This window comes from Aquila chrysaetos, chromosome 14 (assembly GCF_900496995.4).
Source record: "Aquila chrysaetos chrysaetos chromosome 14, bAquChr1.4, whole genome shotgun sequence".
Classification (NCBI taxonomy): Eukaryota; Metazoa; Chordata; class Aves; order Accipitriformes; family Accipitridae; genus Aquila; species Aquila chrysaetos.
This window is the reverse complement of record NC_044017.1, coordinates 6,387,348-6,413,003: the sequence shown is the minus strand read 5'-3', so window position 1 is coordinate 6,413,003 and position 25,656 is coordinate 6,387,348. Positions and strand designations below refer to the sequence as shown.

Here is a 25,656-nt window from a genome sequence, read left to right as displayed (position 1 = left end):
CCTAAGTGCTGGTTCTTCCTCCGGGCTTGCTGCTACTTTTCATGCCTATGTTTTCCCTTGCCAAGGACAGCATATTCTGAAATGCCACACATTTCCATATCTCCTGGGTCCACAGGAGACAGGTTTGTTTGAGACAGATTTGTTTCTTTCTTCTGCTTTCTCACTTTTTTTCACCTTCCACTCCTGTTGCAGCCTCTGCATCCCCATGCTCCCATGTTGCTCTTGCAGAGTATCAAAGTGTGAACAGACCTATCCCTCCACCACAGAGTGGAATTTGGGAACTCACAGGAAATTCAATTCCCAAAGAACAGACTTTTCCCATCCTTGGAAAGCCTAGGTGCCCTGTCGCTGCGAGGTCCCGGTAACAAAACCTGTTCAGGTCCAAGATCAGCTGGGACGCAGGAAGCTGAACTGCCATTCAGGTCCGCAGGAGGTGGGAGCCACCACCAGTTTGCCCAGGCAAGGCTGGGAGTGGGGAGCAGGCACGCTCCCTGGGCGCAGAGCTTGGCCAGAGCTGCGAGGTCTCCATTTCAGGGGATCAGATGATGGTTCTGGGGATAGCGGGGGCCCAAAACTAACACCTAACAGCTCAGCAAAGCAAAGCTAACACTCAGGCCAGCGTCTGACTTGATCCTGCCTTATCCAGACTGGAGAAGAGAACTGGCCTGAAGGACAGCTGATTTTGCAAAACAGATCTCATTTCTTCTCCCTGGCAAAGCTTCTTTTCTTTCTGAAGCTCAAAATGACTGGAGGGAACTGATTATTCCAGTGACTCTTTTCAGACCATTGGCTAAGACTCTGCCAAAGGTGTTATGACCAGGGTTAATACACATTATTGGTCTGTCAGCAGTACAAAGAGTAGTTTGTGATCTTTGCAATTGTAACACAGTAAATCCATCTGTTCATGTGTTTATTTGCTATTCACTTGCTGATACCTAGGCAGGATGCAGCAAGCTTCTGAGCAATCACACATCTCCAACACGTGACCACATAGTATCAGCAGAAACCAAATACCTTGCAAACACTTCTGCTGAAAGCATACAGACTGGGCACACTGGTAACTGCCTGCTCCATTTTAGTTTATCCTGTTTAAACGAGAAGTTTGGAAGGGGTGTCATTCAGCTGAATCGGATGAAACCACTCAGAGACAAGAATGTGCAGATCCCACCTGGAAAGTTGTCCATACTCTTCTCATGCCCCTTTTCATAAATGTTTCAAGTTTCAGACAATGAACCTCCCACGTAAGTGGGTGAGCTCGTAGCTCTCTTTTTTGATAGCTGAAATTACCATTCTTCCAGGGTCAGACACTCTAGGTCCAACCATTTCTTTTGCTTGCATTATCCGTCTGCCACATTTCGGCTTGTTCAGGGAGATAAGGCATGTGATGTAGCCCTGAAAAGTGCCATTGCTTCTAAGAAGTGAAATAATAGTTGCTGTTTGCTGTGACCGGATATAGGATCTGATTATGAACTCAGAGCTGCATAAATCTTAACAGTGTAGATGTTAATCAAGTGATGTCACTGTAAAACCGCCGTACTTGAGATCATATTCAGACTTGTTGGGTTGTTTTCTGCCCTGGATTTTCCAGGTGAACAGATACCAATAGACTTTTTAAAAAAAAAAAAAAATATCTTTGTTTTCATTGAGCTTCAGTGTATTCACTTGGAAGTCATATTTCACAAGAGACCACAGTCTGGTTATTAACTTCATCAGCAGTTACATTCACAAATCAGGAGCCATATGTACCGGTACTTGTAAGTGATCAGAACTGAAGGAACAGTCATCATCTAACAAGTTGTTCATTGTGCTAAGTCTGCTCTAGGAAAACGAAGAGTACCTCACTGTACAGACATCCTTTTTTTATATTTTATGACATCAATGTGCCAAACATTTTTTCCAGAAGAGGGCGCAGAATTTACCAGCAATACTAAAGAACCACGGTGCTGCCAGCCTGTTACTTGTGAATGCCAAAACCTTTTCAGACTGTTTCTATCTCCATTTGTAAATATGGGATTTGACACTAAACATAGTAAAAAAATCCCATCCCGTGACATTTAAAATATAGATGAATACATATGAATCTGTCTGTCTTGGTTCCTTTTACAGTCAGTAAAACAGAACAGGCACTTCAGGGGCACAGTTCTTCCCATTTCACCCTGTATTTGATCAGCTGAGTAGCTCTCCAGACTCCTTTGACTATATTGCCTGGAGCTCCAATGACTAGCCCAGATGTGGACACCTGCACTTTGGACATCTAAGTTAGAGACACTCCCACCTCTTGCATTTGCCAGGTGACACTCTACAGTGGCAGTGTGGGACAGGGGTACCCATACTGTGCTTATTGGTAAACACCAGCTGTCATATTACATCATATTCATTGCAAATTTAAGTCAACTTATGGAAAGTTCTGATTACTTCATTTGTGGGGCTGTTGTCAATGTTGCAATAGAGACCAGGATGAAGGGCCCCTTGCAGAATCGCTAAAGAAGTCATGATGAAAATGGCTGGCAAGGGAAGGGAGAGGAGTGTCACTGCGGTTAGACCACACTGTTACTTATGCCAGCTGTTGCACAGATCAATAGCTCTGTTTATTCACATGCCATCAATGCCTGTTACCATTTCACACGGCCTTTGTCAGTGCTCTTTAAACTTCACAGACCAGCAGATCTTGAGGAAAGACTGAAAGCTTGAAGTAAGCCCTTCCTGCTAAGCCTTCCTTATAACTGTTCACATGAAAATGAACAAGCGTGGACCATTATCCAAAATAATGACTCATTTCAGAGATGTATAGGCTGTGAAGATTGTATCACCTCCGCTGGATATGATACAATCTTCAAACACAGTCCTTCTGTGATTTATGTATTCACAAAGAGTTGCTTTCAGCTCGAAGATGTAACCCTGCCCCTTAAGCATATATAAAGCAGTCATCACACAAAAACACTTCTGTTAAGGTGTCTCTGCATACTCAGGTGCAAAGCCAGCGTCACATTTCTAGCCGTGGTCCAGCCAAATAGGGAGGTTACACAGTGTGCCCTCCTGTTGTCTCAGCCTACAAAGGTGGGGAAAATTTTGCATTTCTCTAGGGTTTCCCATCTGAAGATTGCCTCCCAGCCACAAACGCATTTTAACCTCACCCTTGCTCCCAGCAAACAGGGATAGCTAATAATCTTATAGTAGCATTGTCTTAGTTTAAGAAGCAACAAAAGCAAGTTGTCATGGTTTAACACAAGTCTAAGAGAAATTCATGAGCATGCTAATGCATAAGGCAAGGTCAACCCTATCACTATCCTTCCTGAAATGGGTGTCAGATAAGGGTTTGGGAGCCAGAGAAACAGCATTTACAGCTGCTTCACACCTACATTAAAATACTCTTGATATTAACATAATAACAAGTAAATCCCTCACTGACTTGCCTCTTACTGTGTTGATCCTTTACTGCTCCCAAAATAATAATAAAACCCACCAGGATTGGGCTCATAGTGAAGAAAGAACCACTGGCAGTTGGTTTTGGATGTGAACTATTTAATGAGTTGGTTGTGAGCAGACATGGTTCAAATAAGGCTGTAAGTCACCGGATGCACAGTGCAGAAATAATTGTGCAAACCAACGGCTGGCTGTTCTGAAGGAAGACACTAGGCAGAGCAGGACTACAGCAAATTTACGTGAGCTGGCAACTTCATCCTTTTAATAGAAAATCTGGCAAGCTCTACTGATGAGTACAAATTACTCCAAAATTACACACATGAGAGGGTGATTATACAGGGCTACCATCAAAGCTCTGGCTACTCCCAGGCTTACAAATATATTGGGACAGTAAAGGTAAAGTCACTGAAGGTGATGGGACTCTGAAGTGAAAAATACTGCATTGTAACACTACAGAGCATGCCCACAGAAATGCTGAACACTATCCTTATTACCTATAGCAGTATCAAGAAGGGCTTGAGATAGCTTATCTAGCCAGGTGTGACTTCTGCCGTAAAAGAAAAAAGTGAAACTGGCATCAAATGCTGGAAACCAACAGGGGAAGAACCTCAGAAACACCTCTCCATTCAAGGCTACTGCAGCCCTATTGAAAACAAATGGAGATTACTCAAGTACCTTATTTCCCCATTACAAAAATCCCAGCTGTTGCACAAACCAACAAAGCCAGAATGTCATACCTCGTCATAACCGCTGTTTGAGTGGAGCTGATGAAAGACAGTGGCCTGTGATTCACAAATGGCTCATTTGGGAAATCTTCCTTAATGGATTAAACACACTAAAGCAATTTCTTACTAGCAAGAATGCAAATAGTGTAGAAGCTGGCGGGGGGGGTTGGGGGGAGAGTATGAAAAGCAAAATCCCAATGAAATTAACATTCTGACGGGCATTTTTAGGCCAGGGGCTTTTAAGGCAAAACTACAAAGCAAGTACCTCTCTGTTTTGCAAGTAAATCTAGATAATTCCTGATAAGGCTAATGAGTTGCTGTAATTATTACATGCCCATCCCACTTCTAGTAATGAAAAATCCTAGGGATATACAGGTGGCGGGTGGTAGTATGTAGGACTATCTAATGCAGAAGAAATTCTGTGAATAAAGAGAAGCCCTGTGATCAGATGTGATTTGTGGTCCCTAATTGTAGATTTCTGTAAGGAGAGGGAAAAGAACATTTCTATCTGCAAAGGTGGGGTTGGGTTACTCTAGTCTCCTCTACTTATCCTAAATCTTTCTTTCTCTCTTGCTATTTTATGAATTGGCTTCATCAGTTTGTAGTGGTAATGCTTACTTATTGAGCTGTATAGGCATTTAATTTTGTTAAGAAAAGATGAAAAAGTGGTTGTTGGCTAATAATTTTTCTCCTATGTCTAGGAAATAGCAGTTTTGATAAAAGCCTGATCTCTCTTTTCTATTCTTTGACATAATATAAGGTAGGGATATAAAAAAGTCTTTGTATCACATTCTTTCAATACATAGAAATAATATATATCTCTTTGAGTGTGCTCACTTGCTTTGTTCTAAGATGTGAGAGATTTTCTTTGTGAAAGATCAGTGATTGGTATTTCAGTCCATTTCATAATCTGCAGAGCAAATTCTGCTCTCAGGGATGTGCATCCTAGTCTAATGGCTTTATTTTAGTTACTCATGTATATTAATATATTCAATGATGCATGTGCCACATAAAGGACTAGGGATAATTTCTCGGCATGATGAGTACATGGCATGAATCGTTCCCCTAAGCACAGCTACAGACTTTGATGTACTCAAGGGAGGGCTTACTCTGCTGAGTTTAAAGTTCAGAAGTTCAAAGGCACTTCTCATTAGAAATTAACCACAACACTTTAAAAATGAGAAGAGAACGACCTGCTCCATGCCTGAAAAACTTGGCAGGGGCCCTCCTTCCAAGCCAACAGAAACTGGCGTGCTGAGAAGTGTCTCGCAGAAGAGGGGTTGAATTCAGGGGCAGCACAAACAGGAGAGTGACCTCTTAAAGTCCTGCCTCAGAAAACACATTCCCTTGGCTTCTCCAAGCCTTGTTTGGAGAGCAAGGTCTGCAACATGAGCTGTAACAGACTTTATTTACAGCTGTTCGTATTGCTCTGACCACACGGTAGATATCTAGCTGAATATCCAGGCAGATGCCCCCTTGGGGCATCATACCAGCCCCAGAGAGTTCAAGCAAATCTTTAAGTTTCCTGTCTTTCTGGTGTGGCGTAGAAACCCCATAGCTGACAGATGGAGGTAGCAGGTTAATCACTGAAATGCAGCTGGGCAAAGAGCCTGTCAACCTCTAGGCGTGCATCCAAGGGTGCCGCCGGTCCCTGCCAAAAGCTGAGAAAAACACCAGCGCCCGTGAGGTTTGCTGGGCAACCGTGCAGCTTCTGCTTGTATGAGATGCTTGCCCGCGGGAGCCGCTGATGGAGACGTGAGAGGGGCAGAAGAGTGAGGGCTCAAAACTCAAGGATGCCCATTTGCTGAGCAACTCATGCCGCAACTTGTCGGGATGAGAGCAGGCAGCCAATGTGTATGGTTAGGTGGGAGGCCTGGAAGAGCCCAGGACAATATTGGGTTGGTGGAGTGAGCGAGCGGAGGCTGCTCGATCAGCACTCCAGGAGTGAGGCTTGCTACAAAAACATGACAAATAACTTTTGTGTAACACAAGGGAGGATTGCACTTTCCCTTTGTTTTAACTGTGGCTTTTCCTTTCTATGCTTTAAACTCAATACTCAGAACCCATCCTTTCTTTCGGTTCTCTGGTTGCCCTGTGTAGAGCTGGGGCATAATGCCCGCCTGGGACTGGTGACCCTCGGCCAGCATCCCCCCTCAGAATCAGTGGCTTGAATCAGAGCTGCCGTGGGGCTCTGTGGAGAGAGCCCGCAGGCGGGCGAGAGGGACTTGCGCCCTGGGTCACGCTTAAGCAAACCTCAGCCTGTGGAGGTGTCCAGTGCTGGGGCTTGTGCTGTCTGAGCTGGAAACCAGTTGTGGCAGAGGTGGGTGAAACCTCCTGCAAAGTACAGGCCAGCAAAAGGGCTTGGAGTTACCTCTGGGGCATTACACCGCCTTGACAACGATCCCAGCTTGAAGTTAGCTCCTGTTTGGGATGGCAGGAAAACTGAAACTGGTTCAGGTATGTGATCCCAAAATAAATATTTTCACAGCTCAGGGCATGTGACGTGTCACCGGAAAGTGTGCGGCGAGGACAATGGCTGGCACAGGACCGCAGCTCCGCAAGGCTCTAGTGCGCTCCGCCGCTGGCCAGCCTGCGCCCGGGCACCCGATGCCTGCGACTTAGGCAGTCCCTCTAGGTTTCCTTTACAGGCAAGAAAATTCCTCCCATAAATCTGCACATCTTCCCAAAGATGCCCTGTATTTAATGGGACTGTGTAAACTGGGGCGGGGGAGCGGGATTTATGACTGGGAAATTAATTTCATGCATAATTATGTTTTGTATTTCATGCTAAAGTATGGTATTTTGCATTAACAGTATATCCAGCAATAACAAAAACACTTCCTCCAGCTGAATTTTAACACTTGTCTCAGGTTCTTTAACGGATGCAGCAAACCTGTAGCTTTTGCATGCCAGGTTATGTCCTAACTCTCGCTTACCAAATCAGGTTTTTCCCGTATGTACATAGAAAAGTTAACACTTCCCAGAATGCCACATGAAAAATGCTCCAGGCCATCTTTCCAAATAAACCCTTAATCCTCAGCCATCACCGAAAGTCATTTTTGTCAATAGTCTACCATCCCATAGCAAAACAAAGAGTAGTCAGTATAATAAGCACGGGTGTCTCCAACCTCACCGTTTGGCATCCACTGGCATTTTTATTTTGTTGGTATTTGTCAAGCAATTTACAATCAAAAGCCACTACCTTGTCACACGGAGACTTCTGAACTTTATGAATTTGCTGTTGGAAGGTTTTCCGATTCCTGCATACACATAGCACGTAAGGTAACTGCACCAGACACTGGGAAAGAAAAAGAAACTAAATTTTCCCAGCGCTGACACAAAGTAAAGAGATTGCTTCATTATCCCATTTTCTCTCACTTCACAACTTAGCTTACTGAAAAAAAGTGCAGTGCAATAGTTAAATCCACATAAAAGCCCTGCCACCAAAATCAGAAACACTGACTGTGTGCATGAGGCATCATTCAGTGCTGCAAACTTCCCTTACAAACTGGACTTAAGTCAAAACTCTTTAAGAATTTCTCCTTTTCTAAAAGTTGAAATGCATTTCTGACATGAAAAAAAAAACTTTACATAGTCTTAGTCATAGAATCACTCAAAAGTGATTCTGCCCTTCTTTACCTGGCTTGCAGCTAAAATGAATTAAAAAGCTAGAATGAACATCTAAATGAGCCACTAAAATAAACAGTCAGCTGAGAAGAGACTCTTGAGCAAAGAGGAAAACAGAAAAACACAGTGCATACCTGAATCTCTATTATCAGTGGAAAACGCTTTATTTCTTTACAAGGGCAATGGCAAGGTAGAACTGCAATGTAAAGAAAGAAAAATCTTTTCAGTATGGGAACATGAAAGCATTAACATAACAGGCAGAGCACATTGTGTCCTGCCCTTGGCGAACGTCTTGTTGGCTACTCCGGACTGTGACCCAGCAAAAATAAGCAGTCCAAATGAATTTTCTCCTAGGTAATATATTGCTTCATTTACTACATGCAGTAGACACTGGCAGACTGTTTTCTCGAGAGTCAGTGTGGGGGCACGACGTTGCACTGAGGAATAGGAAGACCCCGTGCTGCATACAAATTGCACACAAAAGGAGCCGAAGCACAGCTCGGTACACTAAAAAGTTTCCTACTACATTTGATCCATTTGATTTTTGACAAGGCAGTGCTCTCAGAGGACAGGAGGACAGGGGGAACCTGATCATGTCCCTCAGCACATGCACGTTCCCATTGGCATCTAGGTTTTTAAGGTGTTTTTTTCTCCTCAGATCTCATTACTCTTAGTTTTCTTTGTGATTCCTTAAGCTCAGCAAGTTTAAATTTTATTTTAAATCTGCCCTCTTTATCCAAGAGCTTCTGCACCTGCAGGCAGCCCCCCTTTTTGCTGGAAGGTTTTACCCACTTCTGTCAAATGAGTCTGGCTATCACTCCTCTTTCAAACACACACACCACTTCAGAAACCAAATCAAACCAGTAGGATCAAAAGAAGCTGATGGATCGAGTGCATGTTAATTTCAACCTGTTTATCAAATTTTTTTGAATCTGTACCAATCAAAAAAAAAAGTCACATATTATTTCCTTATTCCCTTTGTTTCTGAGTTGCTTGAGCATGTTGATCTAAGTCAGCTTTTAACTCCGCTTTGTCACCATGACCTTTTTTGATCCCAGCCCGTTTGCTCTCAAATTAAGTCACGCTACAGAAGCCGCTTTGCTCCAGGTTGTGGTTTTCATGCTCTCGGTTAAATGAAATCTTTCTACGCCACTGGCTGGGACAACTGGTGCCTGATAAACAGTGGGGCCAGAGACAGTAAACCACAGCACCCTCTTCGTGGAACAACCCTTCCCTGAGTAAATAAGGAGCCGCTGTGGGAATCAGGGATAGGAACTGGAGGAGGGCATGGGGCAGATCTTCCTTGCAGATAGAGATACTGGTGGGAAGGTGTAAGGCAGACACTCACCTTCACCTGTCTCCCCTTCCTCCCAGCTGCAAACTGGGACAAATTTGTGTTGAGGGCTGGGCTGAACCTAAGCAGGGCTAGGTACAAAGAGCGCGGTGTAAATTATCACCCCTCACCCATGCTCTCCTGCAGCTTCTTTCTGCCTCCTCCAGGCCCTTTGCCATGCCTGCCAGCCACCTCACACCATGCCATCTCCTCGACCACTGTCTCCAGTTGCTACCACCCCCTGTTAGCTGAAGCTCACACTTAATAGCTTTGATCCTTGCACTCCTTTGGGAAATGAGTCCCTCTTTTCCAGAAGCTCGTCTTGTCATCCCCACTCAGCTCTCTCGGGAAGGGTGTTACACTGGCAGAGCTAAAGGTCTCTGTGCCATGCTCCCCGCTTCGGGTTTTCTTTGGCATATCGACACACATCCTGGAAAAAAACAAAAGGATCACCACTGGAAAAATTTCCTTATATGTAAACAGCTGGAAAAGTAGTTAAATGTACTGCTGTTATGAACTGAAATACACCTGTCTGTGAAAAGAAGATTTCAGCATGTGGGCTAAATAACAGGGTAGCAGGGACCACATGCAATCATGTTCTGAGCATAACATATAACATGTAACCATTAGTGCACCCGTGTACCACTTAGAGCAATAATAAGTCAAATGCATCCCAGTGCTACTCTATTTGCTCAGTGAGGTGGCAAAATCATAGGGTAATAGAATAATTCAGGTTAGAAGGGACCTCCAGAGGTCACCTAGTCCAAAACACGACTAATTGGATGGGCTTGTTCAGGTGCATGTCCAGTTATGTCTGGAACACCTCCAAGGAGGGAGATCCCACAGCCTCCCTGGGCAGCCTGCGCCAGTGCTTGACCATCCTCATGGTAAACAATTTTTTCCTAATACTTGGTGGGAATTTTCCACCTTCCAACTCACGCCCCTTGCCCTGTTGCTGTGCTCCTCGCAGAGGGTCAGCTCCAGCTTCTCCTAGTCCTCCAACCGGGAGCTATACTGGTGCCCATAAAAGATGACAGACTCCTCATGCCCAGACCTACCAGGTGCTCGGGAAACAGCAGAGCCCGGCTGTGGCACACGAGGGCAGAGGACGCGCTCAGTGGGAAAGCGTTCCCACTCCGGGAACACCAGGGTCTCAGCCCCGACCTGCAGCTCAGCCACCGGTCAGGACTCAACCTCTGCATCTGTATGGCTCTCTGCAAGGATCGCTTCTGAACACTGGCTGCTTTGGAAATATATTTGCTTATATGCCTCTCACCTCAACTAAATCCTTTTAAATTCCATTAGATTCTTTTATTTTATTCTTTTATTTTGCAAACACTTTCTATATCGCATGACATAGGGCCGCATGTTCTAAAAATCAGTCCAAAAAGTTTCCCTCCTTTCCGCTGTGACCTACCTGAGTCTAGCAAAACTTAATGTGATGTGGAGGCAACTTCTGAACGCCAAGAGCTGCACCTGTGCTGTTGGCCAGGTGGAATGCACCTCCAGTAAAGTCAGAGATGCACTTCTTCACATTTCCTGCTCAGTTTGTTAAACAGGTTATATCTATTTTTAAAAGCATTGTATTACAAACTTGCAGGGAACAACACAGGCTTTTTTCAAGAAAATTAAGCCGAGCTGAAAAAAAAAAAAAAGAAATAATGCATTAATCTCAGTGTCAAGAAACAAAGTCTATAATGTCCGAACGCGCTGCACAGAATGGGAAAGTTTATCGGCTCGTGGAATGCAATTTTTCACTCCTTTAAAATGCTCTGGGTTGTCACTTCCAATTAATTTTTTACTTTTTGTTACGTAATATATGAACCGCATAGCTTAAAATCGTTCTTGTCCTGGCAGTTTACAAAAGACGTGCAGTAATTTAATTTAATTCCATTTCTGATAGCTTAGGAAAAACAACGGTGGCAACCTCAGCAAGGACTGGTGATTATTAACTGATGTTCCCACTCTGATGGATTTTTTTTAGCCGACACAGAAACATTCCTTTGTCTACTCTCCTTTGGAGAAGAGGATCTGGTTGCTCATTTTTTAGGCGGCACTTTTTGTTCTGCACAATGCAGAACACCATGCAAGCCTCCTCATTTTACAGTTGTGTTAATCTCCTCTAATGCACACACCAATTTGAGGTGTAGTCCCCAGATCTATCACTGACAGCAGACCTGACCTTGCCCAGGTGATGACACTCTTACAAGCCTGCCTATATTCCCCACATGCCTGCCTTACCTTTTCAATATTCAAACTCTCAGGGAAACCCTAGCAAACAAGGAAGTTGTCCTTCAGCCTTAGAAAAATGAAGTTGGGGTTTTTTTCTTTTGCACAAGTGCTCTAGGCACCCTGGAAATTGGAACAATCGTAACAGAGGCAGGAAAGAGTCTCAAGTTGCCCAACCTATGCATGGTAAAATTACAAGAAAAATTACTCCAGGACAAAGGCATGACGACCCTAGCCTGCTTATCCTGGCTGCAGAACAAATGCTGTTGTCATCCGGTGTTTAACTTATGAGGCAATAACAACAGCTTGTGATTTTGATCCTGCAAAAGCTAAAATAATATCCTGTATTTCAGACTTGAGAGCAAAACCATTTCTGAAGGACTCTGCTGTACAGAGTAATACAATAAATTTTTTACATTATAAAAATCCAACTATTGAATAATATTCCATTCTGACTTGTAAAATATATATAGTTTACAAATCTTGGGAGTCTGGGGAGGTCCCTGCTGACTGGAAGCTAGCCAATGTTATTACAATGTACAAGAAGGGTGTGAGGGAAGACCCAGGGAACTACAGACCTGTTAGTCTAACCTCAGTTCCTGGAAAAACTATGAAGATTATACTGGGTACTACTGAAAGGCATTTAAAGAACAATGCAATCATCAGGCACGGTCAACATGGGTTCACAAAGGGAAAGTCCTGTTTAACTAATTTGATATCCTACTATGATAAGGTCACCTGCCTAGCTGATGAAGCGGATGCAGTTTCCTGGATTTTATTAAGGCTTTTGATACTGTCCCTCGCAGCATCCCTCTGGACAAGTTGTCCAACTGTGGGTTCATGGTGCGCTGGGTGAAGAACTGGCTGAGGGGCAGAGCTCAAAGGGTTGTAGTGAATGGGGCTACATCTGGCCGGTGACTGGTCACCAGCGGTGTTCCTCGGGGCTCAATTCTAGGGCCAGTCCTGTTCAATATTTGTATCAATGATCCGGATGCAGGAGTTGAATGCACCATTAGCAAGTTTGCTGATGATACCAAACTGGGAGGTGCTGTTGACTCTCTTGAGGGACAGGAGGCCTTGAAGAGGGATCTAGATAGGTTGAAGCATTGGGCTATGATTAATGGGATGAAATTTACACAAGTCCAAAAGCTGGATTCTGCACCTGGGACAGAATAACGCCAGGCACAAGCATGAATTGGGAGAGGAGTGGCTGGTGAGCAGCCCTGCAGAAAGGGATCTGGGGGTGCTGGGCGACAGCAGGCTCAGTGTGAGTCAGCAGTGTGCCCTGCCAGCCAAAAGGACAAACCCCATCCTGGGGGCATCAAACACAGCATGACCAGCCGGTCAGAAGAGGTGATTATCCTGCTGTATTCAGTGTTGGTGCGGCCTCACCTCAAGTACTGTCTGCAGTTCTGGGTCCCACAGCTTAAGAAGGATGTTGAGGTACTCGAATGTGTCCAGAGGAGGGCAACCAAGCTGGTGACAGGGCTGGAAGGAATGTCCTGTGAGGAGTGGCTGAGGACTTTGGGCTTGTCTAGTTTGGAGAAGAGGAGGCTGAGGGGCGACCTCATTGCTCTCTACAGCTTCCTGAGGAGGGGACGTGGAGAGGGAGGTGCTGAGCTCTTCTCCCTGGTACCCAGTGATAGGACGCCTGGGAACGGTTCAAAGCTGCACCAGGGGAAGTTTAGACTGGACATGAGGGAGCATTTCTTTACCGAGAGGGTGGTCAAACGCTGGAACAGGCTTCCTAGAGAGGTGGTCGATGCCCCAAGCCTGTCAGTGTTTATGAAGCATTTGGACAATGCCCTTAATAACATGCTTTAACTTTCGGTCAGCCCTGAATTGGTCAGGCAGCTGGACTAGATGATCATTGTAGGTCCCTTCCAACTGAAATAGTCTATTCTAAATACTTACTAATAATTCCCCCTAAAATGCCATTTTTATGGCCAAGAGCCAATGAGACTTACCACAAAAAATGAACCACAAGGGTTGGTTTTCTTACAAAAAGGTGTGAGCACCTTTCTGTCCCAGTCTGAGGGAATAAATCCACACTCATTCAAATGACCCAGCACAAAACTGTGTTAACGCAATGATCTGATCAATTTATGTACAGAAAAGAACAGGAATCAGTCCCACAGTGGTCTGAGGAATTTCAAAAAATTCCCGAGTCATAGCTTGTCCCAAAACACCAGAACAAGAAACAAAGCAAAAGCCAAGTCTTTCACTCTACAAGTTAAAAATAGCTAAGAAAGCCAAGTAAGCAAAGCCAAAGCCAGACCTATGGTGGCAGGAAGACTGAGGTTGAAGGGAGTTATAGGCATGTCTTCATATGGATATTAAGTTCCTTCCACAGCAACGGGGAGAAAAGGGACCATTGTTTTCTGGTAAACTGGAAGCTAGAAGACGTGTGAGTTAAGCTCATGACAGAGGGACTTGCACTTGCACAAGAGAGAGAAGCTGAAAATGTAATAAGGGGAGAAACACAGCCTCACAGATGAATGTTTTCCAATGTCTAATCCATGCAGATCCCATCCAACACAAAGAAAATGTCACAGGGGAAGAGTATCTCTTGCAACTTCCCTTACTTTTCAACCTGGGGTGAATACTCAGCCATGCACGATGTCATTTTGCGTTTACACCACCACAGATGAGATCAGAAGCTCAATGTCTTGCTTTGATTTTAGATGAGAAAGATCGTAAGAACTGGACTAGTAACATTAACATCCTCAGAAGCAGAAGTGTCAGGAGTAGAAAAGAGGAGCCTTTCCTTGGGAAGGGGTGCTTATGCTTGTCAGGAAGTTCCTCTTCCTCTTCTTCCTCTTCTTCTTTGGGGCTCAGACTCAGACCTAGAAGTCCCCAGGCTGTGCTCCTATCCTTCAACACTCGCTCCAGCCTTCTGGTTATAGTGTGGCAGCACACTGAAAACTTCTGATGGGCCCTGGCTAAAATTTGCCCAGACACCAGTCCCGGGAGTGAACAAGCTTTACACCAACCAAAGCAGCATTATCAACAAAAGAATAGGTGAGCTCCCCACATCAAGAAAATACGATGACCTAGACCTGTACTCAAGTCTCCTACCTCAGACTGGATTAGATCCCAGCTGCTTGGATTGACCTAGCTTTCCACCACCAAGAGAAATCCAGTCTACAAGACCTCAAAGTGCTATGATTTTTTCCTTTCTGCTGCCATGGCCTACAATAAATAGATCATAATGTCATGTAGATTAGACTTGGATCTAGGCTCATGCCCCTATTCCTTGACTCAGAAGCACTTCTCTGTGTCCGCAAGTGAGCTCCGGCTACAGCCTGACACCATAGCAGAGTATGGCTCACCCACACCCAGACCCTTCCTCTCTCTTTTCCCTCCGGACGAGAGGAGAGGAGAGGAGAGGAGAGGAGAGGAGAGGAGAGGAGAGGAGAGGAGAGGAGAGGAGAGGAGAGGAGAGGAGAGGACATCTTGGCACAGAGGTTGAACAGGAGCTGTAGCATACTCCATGCCCAATGCCGCTGTGCAAACAAGCCTACTGCCTGCTTTCCCCTCTCCCTCTTCCCTGCCAGTGTGTCCGTGTGTGTCACCTGCAAGACGGAGGGTACCAAGGAGGCAGAGAGTGGGCAGAGAGCCACCAGGTCAATAAATGCAGCTGCAGACCCCATTTTATCCTGCCGGGGCATTAACAGATCAACAAACAGCCTGTTCCCACTGAGCTCTGACACACATCCAAGGGTACACCTAACTCTAGCTGTTTTGGTTTTTTTTTTTTTTTACGTCTATAAGGTGATTACATCCGGGTTTGTGTCCACACAACAAAACCAAAGAGCATTTGTCGGAAGAATAATGATGTAAATGTGGCTTCTTATCCTCCAGTGATTGCCCGTCTGGCAAAAAGGTTTAGAAAATGTAACAATAGTTTTGAAATAAATAGGAGGAAAGTAAAGACCGGCAGTGTACTTTCCACATCAATGGCAAATACACTACTGATGTGGAAAGTAAACAGCTTCGAACAAGAGGAGAAGCCGCAGCAGATAACTTTACCCCTGCGAGCTGCAGGCTCGAATGCCAGTGCATTAGGACTGAGGTAGAAAATCCCAAGTTCATCACCTCACATTGCAAAACCGGGTATGAAAAGCTGTTATCGTCTGTGGCCGGATAATAACAGGAGGCCAGCTGAACCTCAGAGGATTAAACAACCTTGCTACGTATTTCCAAAGCTCACCTCCGTGTATGACTGTGGAGCGCTCGATACGGTCGGCACATCTGTATTCTACCAGCACTGCTCAAAACTACCGCCGCTGGCAAGGCTATTTTTTTTTTTTTTGGGGGGGGGGGGGGGAGGTAGGGGGGTGCCCGCCTGCAGAAAGGGATGCAAACCTGAAACCTCCGAGAAAAGGCCAAGGAAGCATCTGCCAAGTCGCTGCCCCCCTCTCCCCTGCCCCGCCGGGGAAGGAGAAACTAAACCCTAATTACAGCTCGCAACGAAATCCCTTTCTTTTCGGGTCTGGGTTTTTTCACAGCTCCCCCCAAACACACACACACACCCCGCTTCCCCGCCGGGCCGGGGGCCGCCCCGAGGGCAGCCCTTCTTCCCTTCCCTTCCCTTCCCTTCCCTTCCCTTCCCTTCCCTTCCCTTCCCGCCAAGGCCGCCGGGCCGGGCCGGGCCGGGCCAGGCGGGGCGGGGGCGGCCCCGGTGGCGCCGGGAGCTCCCTCTGCTGATTGGGTTGCGCGGGCTGCGGCCGCCGCCACAGCCGCCGCCACAGCCGTTACCACAGCCGCTACCACAGCCGCCGCCACCGCAGCCGCCGCCACAGCCGTTACCACAGCCGCTACCACCACAGCCGCTACCACCACAGCCGCCACCGCAGCCGCCGCCACAGCCGTTACCACAGCCCTTACCACAGCCGCTACCACAGCCGCTACCACAGCCGACACCACAGCCACTACCACAGCCGCTACCACAGCCGCTACCACAGCCGCCACCACAGCCGTTACCACAGCCGCCGCCGCCGCCACAGCCGCCGCCCCAGCCGCCACCACAGGCGTCCCGCTCCGCCCGCCGCGGCTCCGCGCCGCCTGTCCGCCCACCCGCCCGCCCGCCTGCCTGCTGCCGGGGCCCATGGCGAGCACGTCGGCGGAGATCATCGCCTTCCTGCTGACCATCTCGGGCTGGGTGCTGGTCTCCTCCACGCTGCCCACCGACTACTGGAAGGTGTCCACCATCGACGGCACGGTCATCACCACCGCCACCTTCTGGGCCAACCTCTGGAAGACCTGCGTGACCGACTCCACCGGCGTCTCCAACTGCAAGGACTTCCCATCCATGCTGGCGCTGGACGGTCAGGCTCCCGCCGACACCCACCCCCGTTCCCCCCTCTCTCTCCCCGTGCCGGTCCGCGGGACTCGGGGTGGGGGGGCTCCGGGGCTCCTGCCGGGCCGGCCAGGCGCCTCGGCGGGGCTGGCGGGGGGTCGGGGGCCGGGGTTGGGGGGGGGGGGACACGACCCGGGCGGAGGCGGCTCCCACGCGGGGTCGTGGGGAAGTGCCCTGCCGTGCCCTGGCAGGCGGCGGCGCGCTGCTTGCGCGCACCCGTGGAAGTGGTTGGGGTTTGGTGGGTTTTTTTCCCCTAAAACCCGCTGATTGAGATCGCGTTCGGTGCCCGAGTGTCCCGTTTGGCCTCTCTGGCTGTCGCTACCTGCTTCCCCCCCCCCCCCCCCCCCCCCCCTTATCGGAAGACTCCGCGCGTGTGGGTTTGACACAAGAAGAATGCAGGCAAATTTCTCGTGCCGATTTATTTTCCGACTGCCGGGACATTCCTCTTTTTTATGGTTTTGCCAGCCGTGCAACGGTCGGTGGAAAAGAACAAGCCTTGGCGTCATTTTGTTTTAATTAACGTGCCTTTGCTTTTTTTTTGCTAAGCGGTTATTAACTGGGATGTAATTGCTTCATTGATAAATGACAGTGTAAAAGCTTGGGGCGGTGAGGGATGCAAAGGTATGTAAAGCGATGCATAGCTCGGCTTGGTTTTAGGGCAGTGTTACTTTGAAACAAAGCTGGGAGTTTTGCTGTAGTGCCTGAAACCAAAGACTGAGTGGGTGCTGCGTTTCTTCCCTGGTTAAGGGGAAACATTTTTGCCCTTTAAGGAAGCCCTACTGGGAAACTGGGTCACTGCAGGGAATCTTTACGACTCAACTTTTAGTTGATAAATCTGCACTGATTATGGCTGGTAGAAACAGTGGAAGCGTGCACGGCATCAGTTTATAGTGCCTCAGGAGTGACTGTAAACGAAAGGGAGGAAAGGTTTTTAAAATTATGGCACCTTTTCCAAGTTTTTATAGTCATCAACAAACACAATATACAATGTCCTGGTGGCTTTGACACTCACAAAAAACCTCAGGCCTACTGTTCCCCTCAAAGGGAGGCCAGATACTCCCTTTGCATTAGAGTCTGAGAGTGGATTTTGGTGTGAAAGGTTTGTTTAAAAGGAAAAGAAAGTCTGTTAATCAAATCCCTAACAGAGATCGATATTATCATAACAGGGATTAATATTATCATGAAGCTAATTAATACCAGTATCTGGAAACCTTCAACCTCTGTATGTACAAAGGGCTAAAAGAGGTCAAGATACTAAAAAGGGGTAACGCAGGCAACCCTTAAGCATCACTATTGCAGGATGCTTCCCTTGGATAGAGAAGTACTGTTCCCCAGACATTCTTTTGACCCAGCCCCGTGGTGGCAGAGGGGTTTGCTGGTACCTCCAAATTGGTGGGAGAGCTGGCTGGCCTCTGTTAGCGTCAGTCACCCTATGGCCAAGCGTAGCAGCTGAGAATGTGGTTTCCAGGCTTGGGCAAGGAGCTGTGGTCTGTGTGCAGGCAGGCACAGCGTGATTGCCAGTGCGTAACCTTTCGCATCCACCAGATCTATTGTTTAGCTGTTCTTTTAGTTCTGTGTTAATCTGTTTTCGGAGTAAGAAAAGCATAGTCACATACAAAGAGTGCAGAATTGGGAACGTATAAAATTCCCAAAAGAAGAAGAAACTTGACAACAAGGTCCTTACCGCCCCTTCCTCCAAACTCTTGTACGTTGAAACCTTGTGTTTTGGGTAAACATGTTCCACTTGCCCAAGGAATGAGTTTCTGAGGCACCTTCTGCACAGTGAAACAGCCATCAGAGCACTAACTCATTTTGGACAGAAGTGAATCTGGAATGCACATCTGGAAGGGCCTTATCCCATCCTCCTGGCCAGACTGCTTATCAGTACTGGAAGGTTCTTGGCTTCAGTGTTTCTCAATAACACCTCTGAATGCCATGGGGCCAGATCCTGGTACCCAGGCATAATGCAAGTGAAAGGAGAGAGAGTAACGTAACCCCCACAGCACAGGCCAGGCAAGCTGGGATGGGGCGGAGGGGCAGCCACCACAGTCAGAGGTGCTTTCAGTAGCTAGCCTAGCCCAGACTCGCCTCCTCGAAGTTACGGAACCCATTAGCACCTGACAGTGGCTGTGTATGTCCCCTTTTCACCTTAACCCTTCCCCGGCGCAGGAGCATACTTTGGGGTTGCAGTGCGTCACGCATAGCTTAGAAGGGTTTGTATGTCAGCACGAAACTGAATCTGCCTCAGCCCTCAGGTAGCCTCTCCCTTCCCTCCTCTTTCTCTTTGCACAGACTTACATGGTTAAGCTGGATCCCATTCCCTGTGATCGGGAACGTGGGAACTTCCTCACTCCATCCTCAGGTGGGAGACTCAGAAGACACAAAAAGGGGCAGATCTGGCTTCCCATTTTCCCTGAAGTGTTTGTGAGCAGAAACAATAACCCTGTAGAGATATAGGTAGTGATAACATGTTGGTCTCCTCAAAATGGTAGGGCAGGACTGGGAAATTGCTAGAAAAATTTTTGTCATCCCAGCAAAAGGTGGCTCCGCTCCACTCCTTCCTCACAGAGCTGGAGAGGATTTGCCTCGCAGAGCAGTTCCTCTTCTATGGAAATGGTTTTTTGTCAAATCAGAAACGTCTGAGTTTTGCTGGACTTCTTGTCTGGAGAGACTGCGCAGGGATGCCAGAGTATCAGAGGCAAAACGAGGGGGTAAGAAATCGGGGTAGCACCGATTTCATGTTGCGGGGGCTCTCCTGTGGGTGCAGGAGAAGTCCTTCCTTCTTCAGAAGCAGTGTCATCGTTTGGGTCAGGAGTGATCCGGAGATGGCTCCCCGTTACCCTTGGTTTGGTTTGCATCAGGGAGTGGTCTTGGACTGTGCTCCCCAGATGGCTGTCGGGTGGCACGGCAGCGGGGCTGCCCCGACGGCTTTCAGGCCATGGCTCCACACGAGCAGCCACCAGAGAAAATTGCATGTGATGCCCTTCTACCTTTATGCATTCCTATACAAGAAATTAATTTGGCCAGCACTAGTTAAAGGGCTCAACCTCCCACATTCGGTATGCAAGCAGAAATATTCTTGCTGTCTGTGGGACTTGCAGTTATTTCGGGTTTACGTTTGTGCGCTACTGGTCATAGGTGGAAACTTGGTGATGAAACTACCTCCCCAAAAGAGGACATATCAGTTTCCTTGTTTCCAGCGGTGGATCTGATGACTTTTTGCAAGAACAGAGCTGAACAAAAAATTACTAATGAGCTAAAAGAGGGTATTAGAGTTTAGAAAAACATACAAAAGGAATGGGTGTGTACTTTTAGAAGGAATCTGCGCTGTATCTGTAAGGCAACCTCTTATACTTCACATGATGTAGACTGCAAGGTGCCACCGGAGGCATTTATTGTGAAAGTGACAGTCCCCAGAACTTTGCATATATATTTTTTTATGAGTGTCATATGACATGAATGTATGAATTCCTCCTAACTCTTGGTGAGCATCAGAGGCAAGTGTGAGAGCAGTGAGGCGAGAAAGATGAAGATCTAACAAGATTAATTTGAATGCAAGACAAAACCCATTTGTTTTAAAAAAAACCCAACCACCTTGAAATAGGTTTCTCTTGGAATGCTGCTAAACATGACTTTATGAGTAATGCATGTTTGTCTGCTTGTCTGTTTAAAACATACGGCTTTTTGTTGCTTGGGAGCTTCATTTGGGTGGTTAATGTGTACATGACAAGCTTCCTACAGGAGTTGTTGCAAATACAATAAACATTTGGGAAGGGGATGGTCTTTGGTCTTGAGTGGAGGAGCGTGAAGAAATAGGCAGCTCCCCTTTACACTTCTCTGCATTATAAGCCTAGGTAAGCAATATAATGTTCTTGCTTTCTAGGAAGCAAAGAAAAAGTTTAGTTACTCTTACACTCAAATGCTATACATAGTTTTAACCTAGGGTCCATCAGTAGGAGGCTGGATTTGGTGAAAAGATTGATTTCACCCTTTCATGCTTCCTAATGCTCCAGTCAGCCTAGTGGGACTAACAGAGTCTTCTGCTCTTCCACATTACGGGTGTAGATTGTTTTTCATACATTTTGTTTTAAAAATGTGTGCCAGTTCGATGACTGCTGTGGTGAACTGAAACAAGTCCCGCCATGGCTGGCCTGCCCAATTCAGTGAAATATTTAGTGAGGAAGGTTATTCATTCAGCAGAACTAAGCAGTCCTCCCCCTCATGCTGTTTATAATTGAAAATGATTTCTGGGTGAGTGAGTTAATTATTTCCTGCTGTCTCACTACCCTCTACCTATTCTAAAACTGTGTATTGACCTTCAGGAATAGCTGAATTTCAGCCCTGTGGTTCCTAGCATATGCTTGTTATTTTGGTTGGGGTGAATATTTACTGTTTCTCCTAGGAAGTTCAGACATAAATAAAAGTTTAGAGGACCTCCGGGTAAATATGTTCATGGTTCAGCACTTTAATGTGTCAATTAGCTACTAACAGTGTCAATAAATTGGATCTGTCAACAAGAATAGCTTCCTTGCCAGTCTTCATCTCCCGCTTTACCTGTGTGCTACAAGAAATACATTACGCACCACTGAAAGCAGTAAAAGCCAACTTTTCCATGCCTATAGCAAAAATTAACAAAGCAAGACTGCTTTCTTCAGACTTGGGTCTTGCCCAAATGGCTCTCTTATATTCCAACATGCAAGTCGTACGACAGTTATTTCAGTGACTATTGTATTTCTTTAGCAGGTGGGCTACAGAAGCATGTTGCAAATGAAAGAAGGCTGTATGCATGCCAACAGATGTAGATAAATGCCAGCAGGTTGCGTTTGCAGACCTGCGGCACAGCACCTAAGTTTGGTAGGACTGATAAAACGGGGTGTTACGTGCTACAAATTGCTTCTTGTGTGCTGCTTGTTGCACAAAGCTGTGAAGCAGTGGGCTTTTTTAAAACATTGTTCAAACACAGAGCGGTCATCCTGGAGCTGGTACACCTCCACCAGTGACTGAAGCGGGTGGCAGTACGGAGAGTGGAAGGCGGCCAAGCGTCAGTGGTAGCCATCTGCAGCTCAAGGACCTGCCAGCCAGACACAGATTTCTCCTTAATGAATGCATCCAGTCTCTTTTTGAATCTCTGTAAACCTTTAACACCCACATAGCCTGTGGAAAGGAGTTCCACAACTTCGTTACATGAACAAGAGCACTTTTTGTTTTGAATCTCCTGCCTTCTGTTTTCATTAGATGTCCTCTAGTTGCTGTTTTAATACATTCATTTCCTATACATTAAAGACTTCTATGCAGGGTTTTTTTGTTGTTTATTTGCTGTTACATAAAATTTTGTGTAATAGGCAATGAAAAGATGGTTTAGCTCTCAACGCTTCCACCCACTGGAGATCAAAGCAGAAAGAATGAATACCCTAATAGTGGAAGTGCATTCTGATTTTAAATGAGATGTAACAACAGGTTATAAAGAAAAACATCTTGTGATGGTTATTCAGCTGTGTATGATTGCAGTGTTCCACCCAGTAAACAGCGATACGAGATTACCCCAGTCTTTCAATTACAAGATATTCTCGGAAGGGAGAAGAGGCCAAGCAACCCGTTGTCCTGCTGAAAGGCCCTGCCCCTGGGAGGTCCAGCTCTGAGCAGCTTCAGCCAGCACAGCAAAATTGTGTGTGGCTAAAAGCCAGCCGCAAGCCGTTTGTCCAGGCTTAAGTATGGCGGTGATTTGTTTTATCTCAAAGGGCTACTGCTGTCTATCAAGCTGAGCACGCGTTTGACTTCCTTGCAGAATGAGGGCCTTCTTGGCGGATCCAGATCAAATCAGTGGCATGTCCAGGCAGGGCCAGGATCCCAGCCGGGGTCAGTGATGCCAACCTGCTGCCAGTCGTAGTGCATCTGCGACACACACGCGCAACAAGACTGATGTGTAAGACTTGCTTTGCGTGCACAGAGTGGCTCTGCAACCTGCAACAGCCGCTGTGTGGACCACATGGAGTTGCTCTTCAGAACCTCATGGGTACAACCTCTTGCAGATACTGTACCCGATGCCACGGGATTATTTTTTGCAGCCCTAAATGCCATAGTATGTTTCTTATGAGCTGGGCTCAGGTGATGATGCCCTGTGAAGAGCATACATCACCTAGAAGAATACACTCAGTGGTAAGGTGACATTACTCCAGGCAAGGTCTGATTTGGTTGTGATAGTGAACGCCTAACGCTGCGCAGAGCAGGAGGAACTACAGCGAAACCCATTGTGGTCCCAGCTCTCACATTAGCCTTACTCTTTCTCACCTCAGGTTACATCCAAGCCTGCAGAGGACTGATGATCTCCGCTGTCTGCCTGGGCTTCTTCGGTGCCATTTTTGGACTGGTTGGCATGAAGTGTACAAAAGTCGGAGGCTCCGATCAGACTAAAGCAAAAATAGCTTGTTTAGCTGGACTGATCTTCATACTCTCTGGTAAATATACCTTATTTCTCTTAAGTTTGCATATTTGAAGTCATACCAGAACTGCTTCTTTTCCGCAGAAATCCGCGCACAATTCACCATGACTTCATTGGCTTCAGGGTCAGCCCCAAAGCTCTTCTGCTGGCTCCACTGAATGGTTTGTCTTATGCTTTTCAGGGTTGTGCTCTATGACTAGTTGTTCCCTGTATGCAAACAGGATTACGTCTGAGTTCTTTGATCCTTCTTTTGTTGCACAAAAGTAAGTACTTTCCTATACCCATAAATCTTTCAAAGAAGTAGACATTAAGTTTCATACTGCGCACCACAGCCCGTTTAGACAGAAAGCAGGTGCTTCTCCTGTTGGGCAGAGAGGGAGAGTGGGCTGCCTTTTTATTTAATCATATTTTCTAACTGGACTAACCGTGTGCTGAAATTTAATGAACAAACACCTTCCTGTACAGTGATTGCTCTGTAATCTTTGTGCCCAGGCTTATTGCGGCTCGGCAGGGTTTTGTCCCGCTTGCCACAGAGCCAGTGGGGTTAATCAGGAGCGAAGCTTGCATTTATGTCAGAGATGCAGCAAAAGGATTGCACAAGACAGAGGCGCTCATTAGGTGCATCATTTGGTAGGAAAGGAAGAAAATTATTTCCTTGAGCTTTTGATAGAAGGTGGTTTCCACGAAGGTGTCGAGCACTGCGCAATCTTGACTCCTCCTGAAGAGAGGTTTCTGCAGGCTCTATGGACTTTTTGCTGACAGATTTTCAAATCCAGATGACTGAAATTTGGGTCATAAACCTTATCGTAACCTGCAATTTTATAAGCGCTAACATAAATGCTTTGACTATACTTGTAATTTAATTTAAGGGTGCAAGTGTTTATAGAATTGCAGGACCCACACCAGAAATAATGAGCATCCCTAAAGACTCCCTTTAAAGCTGTGCAAGTTCTCAGGACCTACAAAGGCAGCAGTTCACAAACTAGTGCTTGGATTTTGGATTCACATCTTAACTACCAAGTCTGAAAACGTTGGTTGTAAATTATAGCATAAACATTCCTGTTTCGGCTTCTTACATAATGTAATGTTATCTTTAAAGGCAAGGATTTCAAAGTTTTCTCGGTGGTGATTCTGGGATATGTCAAGCATTGGATATACATTTCCCTGAGACCCAAGTAAGGGCTCAGTAAGGAACCCTGAGCCTTTCCGTTTCACCTTGATAGAAAGAAAATGGTCTGAATAAATAACATTAACTGGATCCATGTTTGCAGTAGGGCTGACACTGCTCCTCCTGTCTTGAAGACAAGTTCCTATTAGTTTCCTCCATAGTTCTGCTACAGTTTCTGCTTGTTTGATACGGTGGGGACAGGATCCAAAGGCCTCCAAAAGAAACAAGGATGTGAGGTGAAGAAAACGGAGCCTGGCTATATAGCCAGAAGTTAATTATTCATCAGGCTTACTGTTCTTAGTGAAAAATACCATGGTTGTTGCCAGAAGTCCCTTTCCTACACTGTATTCCTACACTCTTCTGCTGCAAAAGAGCAGGCAGACCTCACAGCGGAGTTTTACTGTGAGGGAATGAGAAATCCAGTTTAAATATCGAAATAAAGGTAGTAAAACATCCTCTGCAGAAATTACCTTTTTCCTGAACAACCAGCATAGCTCAGCTGTGGGCACACATAATCACGACTGCAAAGGTAAAGGCAGAGAGGAAAGCCAGAAGTTGTAATTTGAGTTGTGCACAGTGTATGTAGCTCATGCAATGACCTTGTGTCACATTAAGCTAATGGTGGCACTCGACTCCTTTCTCTCTAAAACAATGTAAAATAGGTTGGAGTAATGTATTTCGTTGCCGACTGTGAACTCTTACTTCGATATGCATTGCAGAAGCATTTAATATGCTTTGCTCATATACTGTGGAAATTTGGCATTGGCTCTTCACTGGGAGAGCGTTTCAACCATTCACCTTTTACTGCACATTTCTGTCCTGAAGTTATTCTGGCAGTGTCAAAGACATGCTTTAGATACTGTTAGTGAAAAACAAATGACACAAGATGTTTAGCATCATCTCTGCTGTCGGAATTTCCCTCCAGCCTTCTGTGTTTGGAAGAGGCACCCTGACTATGTATGGGTGCAGAAGGAATCAGAGACCTGCCCGAAGCTGTTGCCCAAGAGACTTCTGGTTTGAATTATGTACCTAAGTGAGGAATGACAGGCACCACGGGAACACCCTAAAACCTGCCTTACTTAGAAAGAAATCTTAGGCTGGACTTTATGTCCCGATGTGATAGTTTGCATTGCCAATTTAAAACAGCTCCAGAGGAGTTGCTTGACCCTACATAATAATACAGGCAGAATCTTGGGGACAGCACGGGATGCCTTGGTGCTTGCAGCCAAGATGGATTTCATTTTTCTTCAGATACCTCTAATAGGGGAAAATCTGTGCTTCAGTTTTGCTGTCTTGCTAATGTTGCTCCCACAGCTTCTCTTAGGAAACTATTTTGTCACTTTACTACTT

The 25,656-nt window shown here is 46.2% G+C and overlaps 1 protein-coding gene across 2 annotated transcripts in view; it reads left to right on the top strand.

The window, feature by feature from the left end:
- The window catches only part of CLDN10 (claudin 10), a 58,548-nt gene that overhangs the window by 27,691 nt on the left and 5,201 nt on the right, over positions 1-25,656 (top strand). The window contains exons 1-3 of one of the 2 annotated variants that reach the window (XM_030036711.1): positions 16,438-16,667; positions 22,993-23,154; positions 23,320-23,401. In XM_030036711.1, coding sequence (XP_029892571.1) covers positions 16,448-16,667; positions 22,993-23,154; positions 23,320-23,401 — 464 coding nt within the window. In that variant the 5' untranslated portion in view covers positions 16,438-16,447. Of the gene's footprint in view, positions 1-16,437; positions 16,668-22,992; positions 23,155-23,319; positions 23,402-25,656 lie in introns of those variants that run through there. The other variant, XM_030036712.2, reaches the window with a different exon arrangement.